The sequence below is a fragment of the Orbicella franksi genome, chromosome 1 (assembly GCF_964199315.1).
Source record: "Orbicella franksi chromosome 1, jaOrbFran1.1, whole genome shotgun sequence".
Taxonomy (NCBI): domain Eukaryota; kingdom Metazoa; phylum Cnidaria; class Anthozoa; order Scleractinia; family Merulinidae; genus Orbicella; species Orbicella franksi.
Window position 1 is genome coordinate 27,197,440 of NC_138145.1, and position 14,031 is coordinate 27,211,470.

General features: G+C 41.2%; 2 protein-coding genes across 2 annotated transcripts in view; one reads left to right on the top strand and one right to left on the bottom strand.

Annotated features, from left to right (window-relative positions):
* The window catches only part of LOC145500204 (bone morphogenetic protein 8A-like), a 4,670-nt gene extending 1,962 nt beyond the window's left edge, over nt 1-2,708 (top strand). The window contains exon 2 of the mRNA XM_081479727.1: nt 1,424-2,708. Within this exon, the coding sequence (XP_081335853.1) occupies nt 1,424-2,202 (779 nt within the window). The 3' untranslated portion in view covers nt 2,203-2,708. The remainder of the gene's footprint in view (nt 1-1,423) is intronic.
* A 1,251-nt stretch (nt 2,709-3,959) lies between these two features.
* LOC145500258 (C-myc promoter-binding protein-like) overlaps nt 3,960-14,031 on the bottom strand; it is a 35,865-nt gene continuing 25,793 nt past the window's right edge. The window contains exons 30-39 of the mRNA XM_081479763.1: nt 13,418-13,997; nt 13,049-13,100; nt 11,613-12,006; nt 10,937-11,094; nt 9,632-9,724; nt 9,007-9,118; nt 8,438-8,483; nt 7,758-7,868; nt 7,098-7,162; nt 3,960-6,290 (exon numbers count right to left, since the gene is read on the bottom strand). Of these exons, the coding sequence (XP_081335889.1) occupies nt 6,109-6,290; nt 7,098-7,162; nt 7,758-7,868; nt 8,438-8,483; nt 9,007-9,118; nt 9,632-9,724; nt 10,937-11,094; nt 11,613-12,006; nt 13,049-13,100; nt 13,418-13,997 (1,793 nt within the window). The 3' untranslated portion in view covers nt 3,960-6,108. The remainder of the gene's footprint in view (nt 6,291-7,097; nt 7,163-7,757; nt 7,869-8,437; nt 8,484-9,006; nt 9,119-9,631; nt 9,725-10,936; nt 11,095-11,612; nt 12,007-13,048; nt 13,101-13,417; nt 13,998-14,031) is intronic.

A 14,031-nucleotide genomic window follows, 5' to 3' on the forward strand; every position in this document is an offset into this window, starting at 1 on the left:
TATTGTTTTTTTTTTTAAGTCCGGAAACCAAAAAAGTAAACATGAGAAAGGGAAAACAAATAAGAAGCTTTTGTTTTGAAATATTGGCCGCAAAATATTCATTACTTTCAAACATTCCCTGCCGAAATCTTTTAATCTAGTTGTTTTGTCTCCTATCACTTGCCGAAAAACGCCAATGAGGCATCTAAAACTATTTTGTCTTGTGAAAAGTAATTCAACAGGGAAAAAAAGATCACTGACTTCGCCAGAATCTTTACGGAATGAGGGCTCATTGATTCTATATTTACCTAATCAACAGAGTCTCTTTACTTCAAATTTCAGGCTTCGGAAAAATAATTAAACATGTATACAAAATAAGATATAAGGTTATGACATATTTTTACTAACTACGATGAAAATGTCGATAATTATTTACACTCAAGCTGCCAATCTGATAGAAATTTGTTTTAAACTATTTCTGCAGTGACGGTGTTAAGTTTACATGTACTATGATATTATCGTTGAGCGGTTTCCGTCAGGTCAGCCAGGTATCTTTTATAACTTATTCTCGTGGAGCTTGTTTTGGTTAAGTGACTGACTGCTTACTTTTGGAAGCCATATTTTACTCAGTCTCGACATTACCAATGGTATGTTTCACGTGCCGCGGGGGGGAAGGGGACTCCCAAATAAAAAGGACGGGGGTGCTCGTGGTACCTTTTAGGGGTTAAAAAGCAGTTTTGGTACCTCTTAGGGTATTAAGCCTCAAAATGTCCACAGCTGAAGCTTTCGCGGTATCTTTTAGGCGAAAAAATATGACAGGAGATAATGTGTTATGTAAGAATTAGTACCTTACAGATCCCCTTAGGGGAGAAAAAATTTCAAGCCACACCCAAAAAACTGGATCTTGGTACCTCCTAAGGGTCCTTTTCAAAATTTCCGACGAGCACCCCCGTCCTATTTATACGAGAGTACCCCCCCCGGGGGGGTTCACGATGCTGGCACAAGCGACTCAGTAAAACCTGGCACGAACTCCCATCATTTGATGTGACAAGCAGTGCGTTTAAAATTCTTCCAAAGAGTGGCAAGCCTATGCGCTGTCCTTGGATACACATTATTTAACACTAGTATTTATTTCAGAAGAGGAGAGGAAGTAGAGGTAAGCGATTTTTCTGAGCGAGAACTTTTTTCCAGCGTCAAGTTAATTTTCACTTTTTTAGGGAGGGTGGGGTAGGGTTGGGTTGGAGGTTGTGGCTAGCTTTGCGCTTTGTTTTCCTCTGTTGTAGATGTGCAGTCAAACAAATCGGTTTTCAGATGATTTGTAACCGATAAATTTCACAGTATTGGAGTCTTACGATTTTGAAAGCAAACTCTAATGACTGCATTTCTTATGAAACTGAATTGTCTTTAGTCAGGGCTCACATTTTTGTTCATGTAATTCTCACAGGTGGTCTTAGTGACCGGAACTTTAAATTCAACGTTACGATCAAGAAAACGAAAGTCCTGAGGTTCGCTGAACTTGAGCTCTACAAACTGCCTTCCACGCTTGACGAAAATGCAAACTCGACGGTGAACATTCAAATCGAAGACATTTACAGCGGCAAACGGGTGTCATCTCAGCCTGTATCCATGGAAACCACCGGCTGGATAAGTTTCACGATTCCACTGGATATCATTCGCCATTGGGACCGCAATCCAGCAAGCAACGCGGGCCTTGCTGTTCACATCAACGAGTCAAACATGGCGCCCGCGATCCGATTTGCAACGAGGCAAACAGACCCGAGTTTGCAACTTCTGCTGCTCCTCCACTGCAGTGACACGGAAAATAGATTTCTTGAAGTGTTAAATGTCTCATTCCAGGCAACTTTGCAACAGCGCCACCCCAGATCTGTCCTTGCCAGCCACACAGGCCCTTGCCGACGGCTTGACCAGATCATCCACTTTAAAGACCTTGGATGGGATGACTGGGTCATAGCTCCCAGGATGTTCTCAGCCTACCACTGCGCAGGCGCGTGCCAAATTCCTGACGTTAACAAAATGAAGACAAACCACGCCCGGCTGCAGTTGTTCCTCAGTCAGCAGGACTCGGATCTGGCGGCTGCACCTTGCTGTGTCCCGGATAAGCTAGGCTCCATTTCCATGTTGTACCATGGTGGTCCAGGGGAAAGCACCTATGTTCTCAAGCAGATGAACGACTTCGTAGTGAAGTCCTGTGGCTGCCATTAGAAATGGAAAGGCAACAGGACAACCAAGCAGATCCTTGGTGGATGATTGGCCACCTATTGCATCAACTAGGTGTTTATAGTTTAAACTTATAATTTAGGTTGAACAGTTCAAAGTAATTCAAAATTCATCAATCAGGTTAATATGCTCAGCGTAATAGTTGGGGTTCAATTTTACTCTTTGGAAAATTTGACAATTTCCTTTATTATGCTGCACGGGACGGGTCGGTTAATGTGAATGAAACAAAGAAAAACCCAAATTGTATACCAGGGGTAATATTGAACTACAACATAGTTGTAAGGTGTAATGAATGTATTAAATAACATGCCCAAAGAACAGCTGTCGCAATATCTATGGAAGTTTATTCTCTAATCTTCTAATACCACGCAGCCGAAGATTTAACATTTTTCTGGAATGGCATACTTCAGACAAATTCAACAACTTGGTAACCTTTCTCGATGACTTTAGATGTTTTTCCCAGAAATTCAATTCGTTTAATTTCCCTTCCTCTAGGCTTAAGCACTAAAAGGGTCTTCCCAAACATGCTAGAAGGAGGGATTTGGCCCTAGATCGAAAAGACATCGAGCAATCCAATGGTAGAAATGAGAATTTATGATTAATAGGAGCGGTGACCCGCTTAAAAATACAATCTGTAAGTTCTTCAATAAAGAGTTATCTGAAAAAATTAAAGCAATTCAAACAGCCGTCTATTTCGTTAAAAAACCAATCAATGCCAATGATTACCTTTCTATTGGCAAAATTGGTTTACATGAGAGATTCTTCTCTTTCGGTTATAACATTACATAACTAATCTTAACGGTACCTTGAAAAGAAATCTCCTTGATAAATAGTTAGATTCAAGTCGAGCGAAAATATCAAATTAAATAGGCCATATTCGTTTTCTCGGTATTGGACTGGAACTAGCTTGCAAGTGAGGCTATTGCGGGGGAGTCTTTTCAGATGCAAATGAGATTATTCTATGTTTAATTATATTCCCCCGCATGAGCCCCTATTGCAAGCTAGTTCCAGTCCAATACCGAGAATACCAATATGGCCTATTGACAGTATCAAGGTTGCACTGAGAAAACTTGAAAAGGGAAGAGTTCTTACAATCAGGGGGAGGGAGTGGTCCTTTCAGGTTTTTCTGATTCCTGGGAAGGATTTTGTTCTCTTAAATTCATCCCTCGCGAAAGTTTAGATGTGTCAATAGGCCACTTCTGAGTTGCCTTTTGCCTGTGTCAAAACGAGTCTTCACGCGAAACCATTCATATGAAAATGTGTTCCACCTGCAGGGTCATTTTCATGCAAATCAAACTCATTTTCATATGAAACGTTTGGCTCGAGGACTCTTCTTGTAGTTGAAACAGAGGCACAAGGTAACTCGGAAATGCTCTATTGTTTCTCCACATCATTTCCATTGCCATAGTAACCGCATTTTGACAAGCGAGCCGAGCCAATTTTTTTTTTTTTGACAGGACGTTCGCCTGCTTTTTTTAGTTTCCTTGAGCTTTTCACGGTCATTATACTATTTTGAATGAATGGGGAAGTTCAAGATGGCGGACTATAAAAATGACGCGAAGTCATAAGAGGCTGAGAGTTATCTATTAAATTCAGAATAATCTCGATGTCTTATTGCAAACCAAGCCTAGGGAAGAATTTGAAGTGTTTAGTGCGGTACACTTCAACCTAGCTCCAGGCCCCCAAAGCGGATCGCTCGAGTCTGACGACCTGATTTGCGGCATCAACAAAATCAAACTGCTATTAAAAAGCTCATCTTTTTATTGCACAATGATAAGCACGAGCGTTCACAGTAGTTCGCTGAATTTCACGATTTATGAGCGCTGTACAATTTCATTAAAAACACTGACCTGAATTATATACACACTTGCGCTAGTTAGTCAAGCACTATATACTATTTCACATTCACAAGCTACTGGCTCACTGGCATAAGATTCACTCCAGTTGGCTTTCATTAAATATTTTCCACCTTGACCGAGTAACTAAAAGCTCACAGGATCATTCTGTCACCTTCTCTACCCGGAACAGGAGAAGGGGGTACTCCCTTATGTAGGCTATATAGGTATGTGCGACCCCAAAGGGTATAGTTTTTTAGCCCTTTTGTTCAGAAATAGGTGATCGATTTTGGCCATTTTGGTCTCAAATTAGGTATGGTTTTTGCACTTTAGTCTTGAATCGGGTATGCTTTATAGTAGCTACTTTTTCAACATTATCGACAAGACCATCACCAAAAGCCATTCACAATGCCTTCAAACATCGGCCTATTTTTAGGGAACTAAATGTAAGGCAGGTCTGAAACAGTGTATTGATTTAAGGGCCAGGTCTTAAATAGGGTACAGAAAATCGCAGATTTTGTTAATAAAAGGGTAAAGGTTTGGGAAGCGGACCGCACATCCCCACCCAATTAATTGTTCTAGAAGTACCCCCCCCCCGGGTTCTCTAGAGCTCAATATTTTGCTCCTGTGAGCCCTTACTGCACGAATAGCAACTATACTGGCATAAAATGTCCGGCGGCCTCACTCATTCTTACGGACGAGAATTCAACGAAACTTGGCACTTGTTCCACGACGGCAATATCTTTACTCAACAACAATCCAATTTGCCCAAGGGTTAAACTAAGCAAGCGAAACACTACATTACATGTTTACAAATGTATTAGAGGACTTCAATTTTCGTAATTTTGTGAGCTTTTAAAATCTGTAAAAGTTTACGTAAGAATCGTGTTGGTACGATGAATGAATAAAATTTCACTTTTATTGTCCTTTCTCAAGGTTTTGATTCTAAACGCCATTACTCAATAAAATTTTCGTTGCTGTAAATGTTTTCGCACAATTCTTGCGGAGAATAAATTCCGCTTGAGGTAAATTACAATCCTCTTGAAAGCAACAAGTGAATAATAAAAAAGCGATTGAAAATATATATTTCACAAGTATGCGAAATCAATGCATTAACATCGTTGAATTGATGAATTGCTTAGCTAAATTGATTACATCATTTTCCTACTAATGAATACTTGGCACAGCGGTTAACCTTTGTGCAGCGTGCGTGTTGTACACCGCGACGATGACGTCATTGTCTCCGCCGAACGGAGCAAAACCAAATACAATGCAGTTTGGTGCACGAATCTTTTCCCACGATTACCAGCAGTCACACCTTTCCCGCGCTTAGGAACGCGCCTCCATGCAACAGTTACAAGACTTTGCGCGGTTCGTGCTCTGATTGGTTTGCTGCACTATCAGCGGTTACAGTGACTTGCGCTGCGCGTACTTTCTGCTAATTTTAGACAGTCGACGAAGAACAGCTCTTACGTTGAAAAAGAAAATGCTACACCATTAATCCGACTGTTTTCTAAAGAAAGACTATTTTGTTGAAAATTACTAAGGTCATGCTACATAGCCCCAAGTGACAGGATCTTCTACAAGAAAATCGATGTAACATTGTATTTTTTTTTCTTACTTAACACAATTCCAATAAGGACAGGCACTTAGAAATAGGACACGTATGAAAGTTTAGTCGCGTGTAAATGTCACGCTGATGTTAAGCCCACAAACAAGCGATGTTATTACGCATGTGATTTACTTACGATAAAAAATAGTTCTCATAATGTCATTTCCACTCCTTTTCACTCGTCTTATTCCTTTTCTTCTTCAATATTCCTTTTTCGCCGAGTTGGAAAGGTAACACTTTCCGAACATATTATCCCGCACCATCCATACACCAGCGACTTGGACCGTCTCAAAATCTAGAGCGGATCTTCCGTGGAATCAAAAATAATTTAGAAAATCTCGACTCTTCAAAGCCCTCACACAAACTCCCGGGACGCTCAAACCCCACATCTATTCTCAGTAGGGCATCACGCACAAATGGGTAAAGATGAGTGTTCCTGGTTTCTCACGTAAAGGAGGAGACGAGGTATTGCGGAAGCCTGGGTTGGAGGGTAGGCGTGTCGAACGTGCGCCTGCAATATACAGCTCGTGCCGGCGGAGTTCTGTCCTCTGGACATAACAGGTCGGAGTAGTTTTTGGAGTCGAACAGGCGCTTGTAGGCGCGTCGGTATTCCTTGTCGAAGGCATCTGTAAAGCAAGTAGTGCAATACAAATGAACTCTGTTGATTGCCATATACCTCTTTCTTTGATACAGTAAACCCAGGAGTATCAGAAGTTTCCGTCAAAAACTATTTTCAACGGGCGACTCTGGAAAGCTGGTACACCAACTTGGAAAAACGCCTCTCAACGGATGCAAACATCTACCGGCAACTTACAAACGATTTTCACGACAAAAGAGACGGGCGAACCCCAACATAACGACTTAATTCAACTAACAATATATGGATCGAAAATGACTGTTAGCAAACTTTACACGAGTCTTACAGCCAAAATCAAACAGGCTAAACTGATCAATAATTTTCAACGGACCAGAAAACCATCGACTGACAAACACTTTTCACTTGACTCTGAAGATGACTACCACTTAGATTTTCAAAAAGTCAGTCACCAATACCAGCTCTTTTCACAAGTAACCTAGCCCAGAACTATACGAACTATTTCTTTAATGTTTCTTCCGATAACAAACATTAAGAGGACGGTAGAAATACCGACACGGGAACGTCCATGGAGCACTGAACGAAAGAACTTAACGAAAGGGGGCTGTTGTGCGATACCAAAGGAAGGGCAAGGTGTTCTCCTGCTACAACCATTCAGGTGCCACAGAAACTTTTAGAGTTACAAGGAATGACAAGGTACAACGAGGTTTAAGCAACCGTGTGTATTGGTGACACATGTACATCACATCAATTACTCGATTATTTCCGTTATTCTCAACACCTCTCAGGTGTTCAGCGTATTACAATTGAGAGCGGAAGGTGAATGTTGATCACTTACCAACGTCAATGTTTTCAGCTCCACAAGCGGTCAAGGACAAGAACAATAATTCTCGATAAACACTCCTTTAAAAACAAATAAACACTTGTTTACAACAACGATGCAAGACACGCTCGCATTAACAAATAAGGTAAAAGACACTTAACATTACTTTATTGCTGTAATTAATCTCCCAATTAACTAATTCTTGTATTATTCTCTAACTTGCTCCACTCAGCCAGAATTAACCAAGTAATCCTCCTCTAACAGTATCCCCACCTTCATAACGTTTTCTAAAACTTTTCAAACTTTTCCCCCAAAGAATACTCTACCACAAAATTTGAAAGAAAGAAGGAGGGGAGGGGAGGGGAGGGGAAGGAGGAGATTAGATTATAGGTTAGAACTTCCTTACACAGCTAATAAACTCTATCAAATAAAAGTACTGATCAATAGCGTTCATTTGAATGGTCAGTCTTCGTAGCAAGGGTTCTCGGACAAATGAATACTTTCCTGCATTTCATTCATTACTGTTTCATTGGTACGGCTCGGGAGCCCTTGTGACGCAGGCTAGAATCGTCACACACTAAGATTTACCCCCCAAAAATTAAAACAACATTATAAGTGATCGAGGTTTGACTCTCGAAGGGAAGGAATTAAGACATATTAGGTGAGTGCACATACCATTTTGCGTTCGGGTTGATGTTCTTCTGTCGATTTCTTTCCTCCAGTAGGATTACAGTTGGGCTGTACACGTCGTTTTCTTGTATATGAGCCACCACAGACTGCATTACGCTACAAGACAGTGAAAACAGACAGATCCTTATGTCAGCCATTATGGTTATATAATAAGTCAAATTATTCTCGCAGTTTGATTGGTTCTTATTTATGATATATTAGAGGACAGACATATAGATGACATCATTAACATTTTTTTTTGTTTCTTTATTGTATGAAACAGTTGGGTCCCATGATGCCGTCCGTCTGTTCAGTAATAGACCACAGAAGGCGTCAAACTGTGGTTAAAAAAATCCGACACACTCGGCTAACCGCACGTGTGCCACTGTTTTTTTGCTTACAATATATGGACATCATCTGTGATCTATTACTAACCAGACGTAAGGCAACAATGAATATGGAATCTACTTTTTAACCTGAACACAAACAACAAAAACAACAACCACTACCACGTAATTTTCTTTCCAATAACTTTTACAAGAGAACCCAATGTGTTTGGACCTTTTTCAAACTTCAGACCAACATATTTTGGAAGGAGAAGCCATAATTATCACAACAAAAATCAGTATCATATGTAACAACAATTACTGCAAAGATAGAGAAGGAATCCTCGGTTTTACTCTTACTTTCTAGTTGTTAATCCTTTGTCCATCAGAGAACCTTGCTGGTCCGCTACAAGGTAAAACAGAGTGGTGAAAAAAAACAACGTTAACCAGTTAGCAAGCGACAGCAAACTAGTAGCACGCTTCGTTTGGTCAAGCTGCCCTTTTTCACTCCATAATGAGATCGACATCTGAATACACCGTACAGTTTCAAGACATTGATAGGTATACACATGAGGAGAATATAGAAAATCAATTGGGGTATAATGTCTTTGATATGGAGCGGTTTTCAATTGAGTGTCGCAAAACTAAGCCCAAAGTAATCACTCTAGCCAATCGCAAAAGACACTGAGAATCTAGAACCAATCAAAACTCGAACAAAATGCGTGTAGCTGACGCAAAGCGCGAGAGTTTTAGTCTTACTTTTGATTGGATAAAAAAGTAGCGCGAGTCTTCTTAGGCCAATAGCGTAGCGTTGTAATGCAAAACCAACTACTTTTTCAAAACTCAAGTGAAAATCGCTCTAACGCCAAATTCTCAGATCTCACTATATAATAAATGTCTGACAGTCCGTAAGAAGTACTCGCACTCACCTGGTGCATTCCACAGGACGTACAGTGGAACCATGTCATATTCCTCCCTTTCACCGTCCCATGACGTGGACACCAGGACCTGGGTACCAAGCCCCGAGTTGCTGCGCCGTTCCTGTCACGTGATCAATCACCCGTCAGCAGGTCTTATGTATGAATATGTACACATTTTCAGGGTACAAACAAAACCAATTAACGGACTTTATTCGTCGGGGAAGCTGGAACTATGATGCACTAGCCGAGAGTCATTTTCACAAGCCCTAGGAAATTTCATCTCTTATTGTGCTTCTGTAATTTGAAGTTCCTCAAAACACTTTTTCCGAAGAAACTTCACATGCATGCCCGTCGGGAGAGCCTGTGTGCATCCGCCCCACCACTCCTTGATTTTTTTTGAAAGGCGGGGAGAGGGCGGGCGGGGGAGACGGATACACACAAGGCAACGTTGGGAAAGTGGTAGATAGAATAGCCCGACTGGAAAATCCCCTAGCCCCGGGTTATCGGACACCACTTTCTTTGCACGCTTATTTTACTTAGTCACGTGGAACTGACCCGGGGCAATTTATTACAGACCCATTCCAATACTTGCGCTCACTGGATACTATTAGAGGGAGAGTTTTAAGTTTCATACCTCAAATCTGTCGGCTCTTTCGTTGCTAGGGTATGTTGACAATACGTGATCTGCTAAATGAGACGGTAGCTCAAGCCGCTTAAAATACCACACCTGCAAAATGATTTTACAGCGAGCAGTTTTTACAAGGTTTTGCTTGATTATGTGGCTGTTTAGCTCTTCAGTTAGTTTTGTGAGTGATCAAGTTGCATCGGAAAACAAGACTGGGTTAAAGTGAATATTTCACGTTTCTGTTTTTGTTTAGAGCTAGGAATTTTTTTTTTCACACTACAATCCATTCAGTTGAATTCTACAGTCGCTTTGTCCCACACCCGAGCAATGAGGCAACTTTACGGAGAATTGCTTTGGTAGGGAAAACGGTAAAAAATGTGCATCGACAAATAGACAAATTTGATCTCGATCAAAGTGAATGCCACTCATAGCGAGTCAACACAACTGTGCGCGAGTCCTGGCCAAAAAAAATCGCACGTTGACGCAGTGGAGTTGAACTTTACAACAACAATAAAATTACTGTATTAACAGTTACTCTTTAATTTGGGCGCTAAATTTCAGCGTTAATCTTCAATTTCACATGTGAAATTACAATTGCCATTGTAACGTTTGGTGTGAAATTTCTCGATATACTAAACAAGTCAAAAGCCCACGATTAATAATGGTAATAGGACTGAGTGGAGTCCAATTCGGTCTGTAATCATACGAGTGATTAACAAAATCGGACGACCGCGAAGCGGGAGTCCGATTTGTTAATCACGAGTATGATTACAGACTGAATTGGACGACACGATGTCCTGTTACCAATTAATCAAAACTATGACAAAATTCGAGAAACGAACAAACCATCGATTGAGCGCTGAACTATTAAACGTCGTTGTGAATGCTGAAAAACACAGCAGTTTACCCAACAGAGTGTACCGCAACATCGCGCGCAAAATGACGCGTACTGTCCAATTACAAGCATGACGCGTACACTGTCCAATTAATGCTCAAATCGGGCTGCTGATAGCCAATCACGTTCGAGAATTTTGTTATAGTTTTGATTATAAGCGTAATCTGTCACCCACTATATAAAATGTTATCAAATGGTATACTCGTGAAATTGGGAAATAATATCTCTTACCTTCCATCAAAATTCTAATAATTTCACTCGCCTAAAGGCTTGGGAAATTATAAGAATTTTGACAAGACGCGCGTGAAATTATTTCCTAATTTGACTCGTCACCATTTGATTAACCGTACATATAACAAGTACAATTGTACTGAATAGTAGTAATGTCGTCATGACATATTTCATGTTCCTTTACTCACCAGGTTCCAGAATATGATACTCTTCTCTTGCACGACTTCTGGAAACTGAAGTGTGGTAATGCCGTCATTTTCAAACATGTTCTCAAGTTCCTTTCTCAAAACCAGCGGATTGAGATATGGAACTGTAATTATTTCTCTTTCTTCCGGGGCTCTGGACACTAAAAATACAGGAATAAAAAAGGGAATGTTGAGCTCACAAGCACGTATCATCAATATAGTAAATGCAGTGATTATAACGTAGACCCTTCTCTTACAAGCCTCCTTTAATTCAGTTTCCTCAAAATACAATTTGAATTATTTTGCTCTTCAATTTTCAAGACGGAAACACATTTTCTAAACAGAAAAAGAGTTATTTTGTACCAGCTGTTTGGAACTACAAGCACAGAAATTACAAATTGCTGATGTTCTGTTTTAAAAAGAAATAGACAATAAAAATGCTTTTTAATTATTTCCTTTTGCGCTAACTGCTTTAAGAATTAAAACGATGTCCACTCCTCCACTAACCCTCCCCAAATCAGGGCTTCAAAAATTTACGTCGTATCGCACTTGCAAAGTAAAGATTTTTCTGTACATCGTGTGGTTAATTAATTGCAGTTAAGAAACTACAGCTCTAACGCTTCATCCATTATTTTTGTTTCACTGCTTTCAGTTGTTCATAACGTTATGTTCCACTTACCATACCAACTACTCCCGTAGCTGCCGCAAGTGCTGTTACTACTACGCGCGCGTTGAATCCACGAGCCAGGCCTTGGACTGCCGTGTAGACTTCCCGAGGGACTGCCACTTGCACTCGACGGCGCACTGATGCTATGGCGCATGCGATGATGGCTAGCCCGGATGGGGACTGGGTTGGACGCTGGCGGCGACATCGCAGCGCTGAGTGGACGTGTGGGACTGGTGATTTTCTGCATCAAAAGACTGGATTCAATCGTGCTCGGTACAGAGTTACTGAGCGGTCCGGAGCTCGGTTCCACCTCAGAATTTCCCGGCAAAAGCTCGGAGCTTCCGAAGCTGTTGATACTGGACGATAGCTCAGAGCTTGGGTGAGACGAAAAACAGTTTCGATAATCCTAAACAAGAGACGAAAATCCGGTACACGGTTAGCGTAACATTCAAAATTGAATTGCGAGGTTACTTGTTCTTAGTTTCGAATTGTAATTATCCGATTACGAATTAAATCAAATATTAAACTGAGTTGATTCGTTACAGCGGTTTTCAACTGCGTGTTGTCAAACGAAAACCAAAGTAATCACTCTAGCCAATCACAAAGGAGACAGACAAACCAGTGAAACAATCAAAACTCGAAGTAATTAAGTGTCTGACGCGAAGCGCGGGAAAACGCGTGCGAGCGAGTCGAGATTGGTTTTGGTTTTACTTCTGATTGGACGAGAAGGTGGCGCAAGTTTTTAAGCCAATCGTGTGGCAAAGTGATCCAAAACCAATTTCTTGTCGACACTCAAACCAAAAACCGCTCTTACTTCTGTTACTGTTGAAATTCATGAGCAATCCTCGATAACTTGACAGTTCTTACACTACAGCATACAGAGGTAGCGATAAGGCACACATAGTAACTTCACAATTAGGGTGCGTTCCTTTACGATGTTCTGGATCAGGATCAGTGGTTCAAGAACACTCAGATCATGATACATCGAAGGAACTCGGAGCCAATGAATCAACTCTGGCGAAGGATTTATCAGTTCTTTTAATCCACCATGATCCGAGTGATCCTGGATCATTGCCCCTGACCAGGATCATCTCAAAGGAACGTACCCTTAAATTCTGGTATTACTGACAATCTTAGTGAAATTACTTGGCCACATACTGCGAGTTAAATAACTGAGTTGGTTGAGCTTAGCAGATAGAATTACCTAGAAGTACCTCGAAAAGGTAAGAATAGTATGATTCAGTTTCGTAATAGAGACAACTTTCACCTCAACGCATTCGAATGGACAGAGAAAAATCTAAACAGTTATTACCACGGGATCTCTTTCTTTTTTTTTCGATCAAAAAGTGTCAGAAATATCATTCATCGTCCGTAGAGGCGGCCTAGATTCCACTTCTATAAAATTCAACCTTGAACACTGTAACGCACTCAACTTCAGTGCCACATACCTTGATTTTAATTGTGAGGTTTGCTACTTGCTGTGTTTGGCAGTAAGGGCATCTGCAAGATAACAGAAGAAACGAGATTCGTACGAGATTCACACAACCTGCACCTGAATTTGCAATACAGCCTGAACTCCCTATGCCTTGTTACAGTTTCACTGCAGCAACGTTGCACAAAGTAGAATTGCAAAAACCTAAGTATTGCAAAAACCCATTTCGCAATCCGTTTTAATCTTCTTCAATTTTTGTCCATCCGTACAATCTTTTGTCATTGTTGTGTTACTGTTCCTTTACAGTTTTAAGTGGTTATTTTTCTCTTTCAGTCGTCTACATTTGGATAAAATCCATAACATAAATAGTTTCGTTAACTCCTACCCTGTGTTCAAATTCGAGTCGTCCGCAGTCCACCCAGCCAAGATCTCCTCGTCATACAAGTATCTCCCACATTTGACACACTGATGACAGGTGCACAGGACGGCTTCCAGTGCGGTGTCGGGCTGTAGACCAGAAGGAAGGCCGAATATAATGTCATCTAACATCTTGGTGGTGTACTCGTACGGATCAGAATCTTCACTGTTCGCGTTGATATACAGCTGGGAATGCCGCGAGCCGTCACTGAACGCGGAAAGAACCGACGTTTCGCTGATAGTTCTCCCGTACGTCAATCGTTTCCTTTGCGAGAAAGCCCCGTCAATAGACGTAGTAGAAAGGTCTAGTATATCTGCTGCTTCAGAAGCGGTAGACATTTCGCTTATTGTTCTTTCGCGACGTGATTTGAGTTCCGGTGTCCGTCTGCCTTCGTTGTCGTCTCCCAAGTCAAGCAGGCGCTCACGTGACAGAGCTTTTTCGCGTTCGCGTGAAGGCGTGCGTGACCGATCAGGCTTTTTCAGGGTCAGTCTTCTGGGAGAGTCTGTGACATCCAAGTCACTGCTAGATCCTGACGGCGACAGCGAATCTGGAAACAAGTGACAACTTCACATTACAGAACG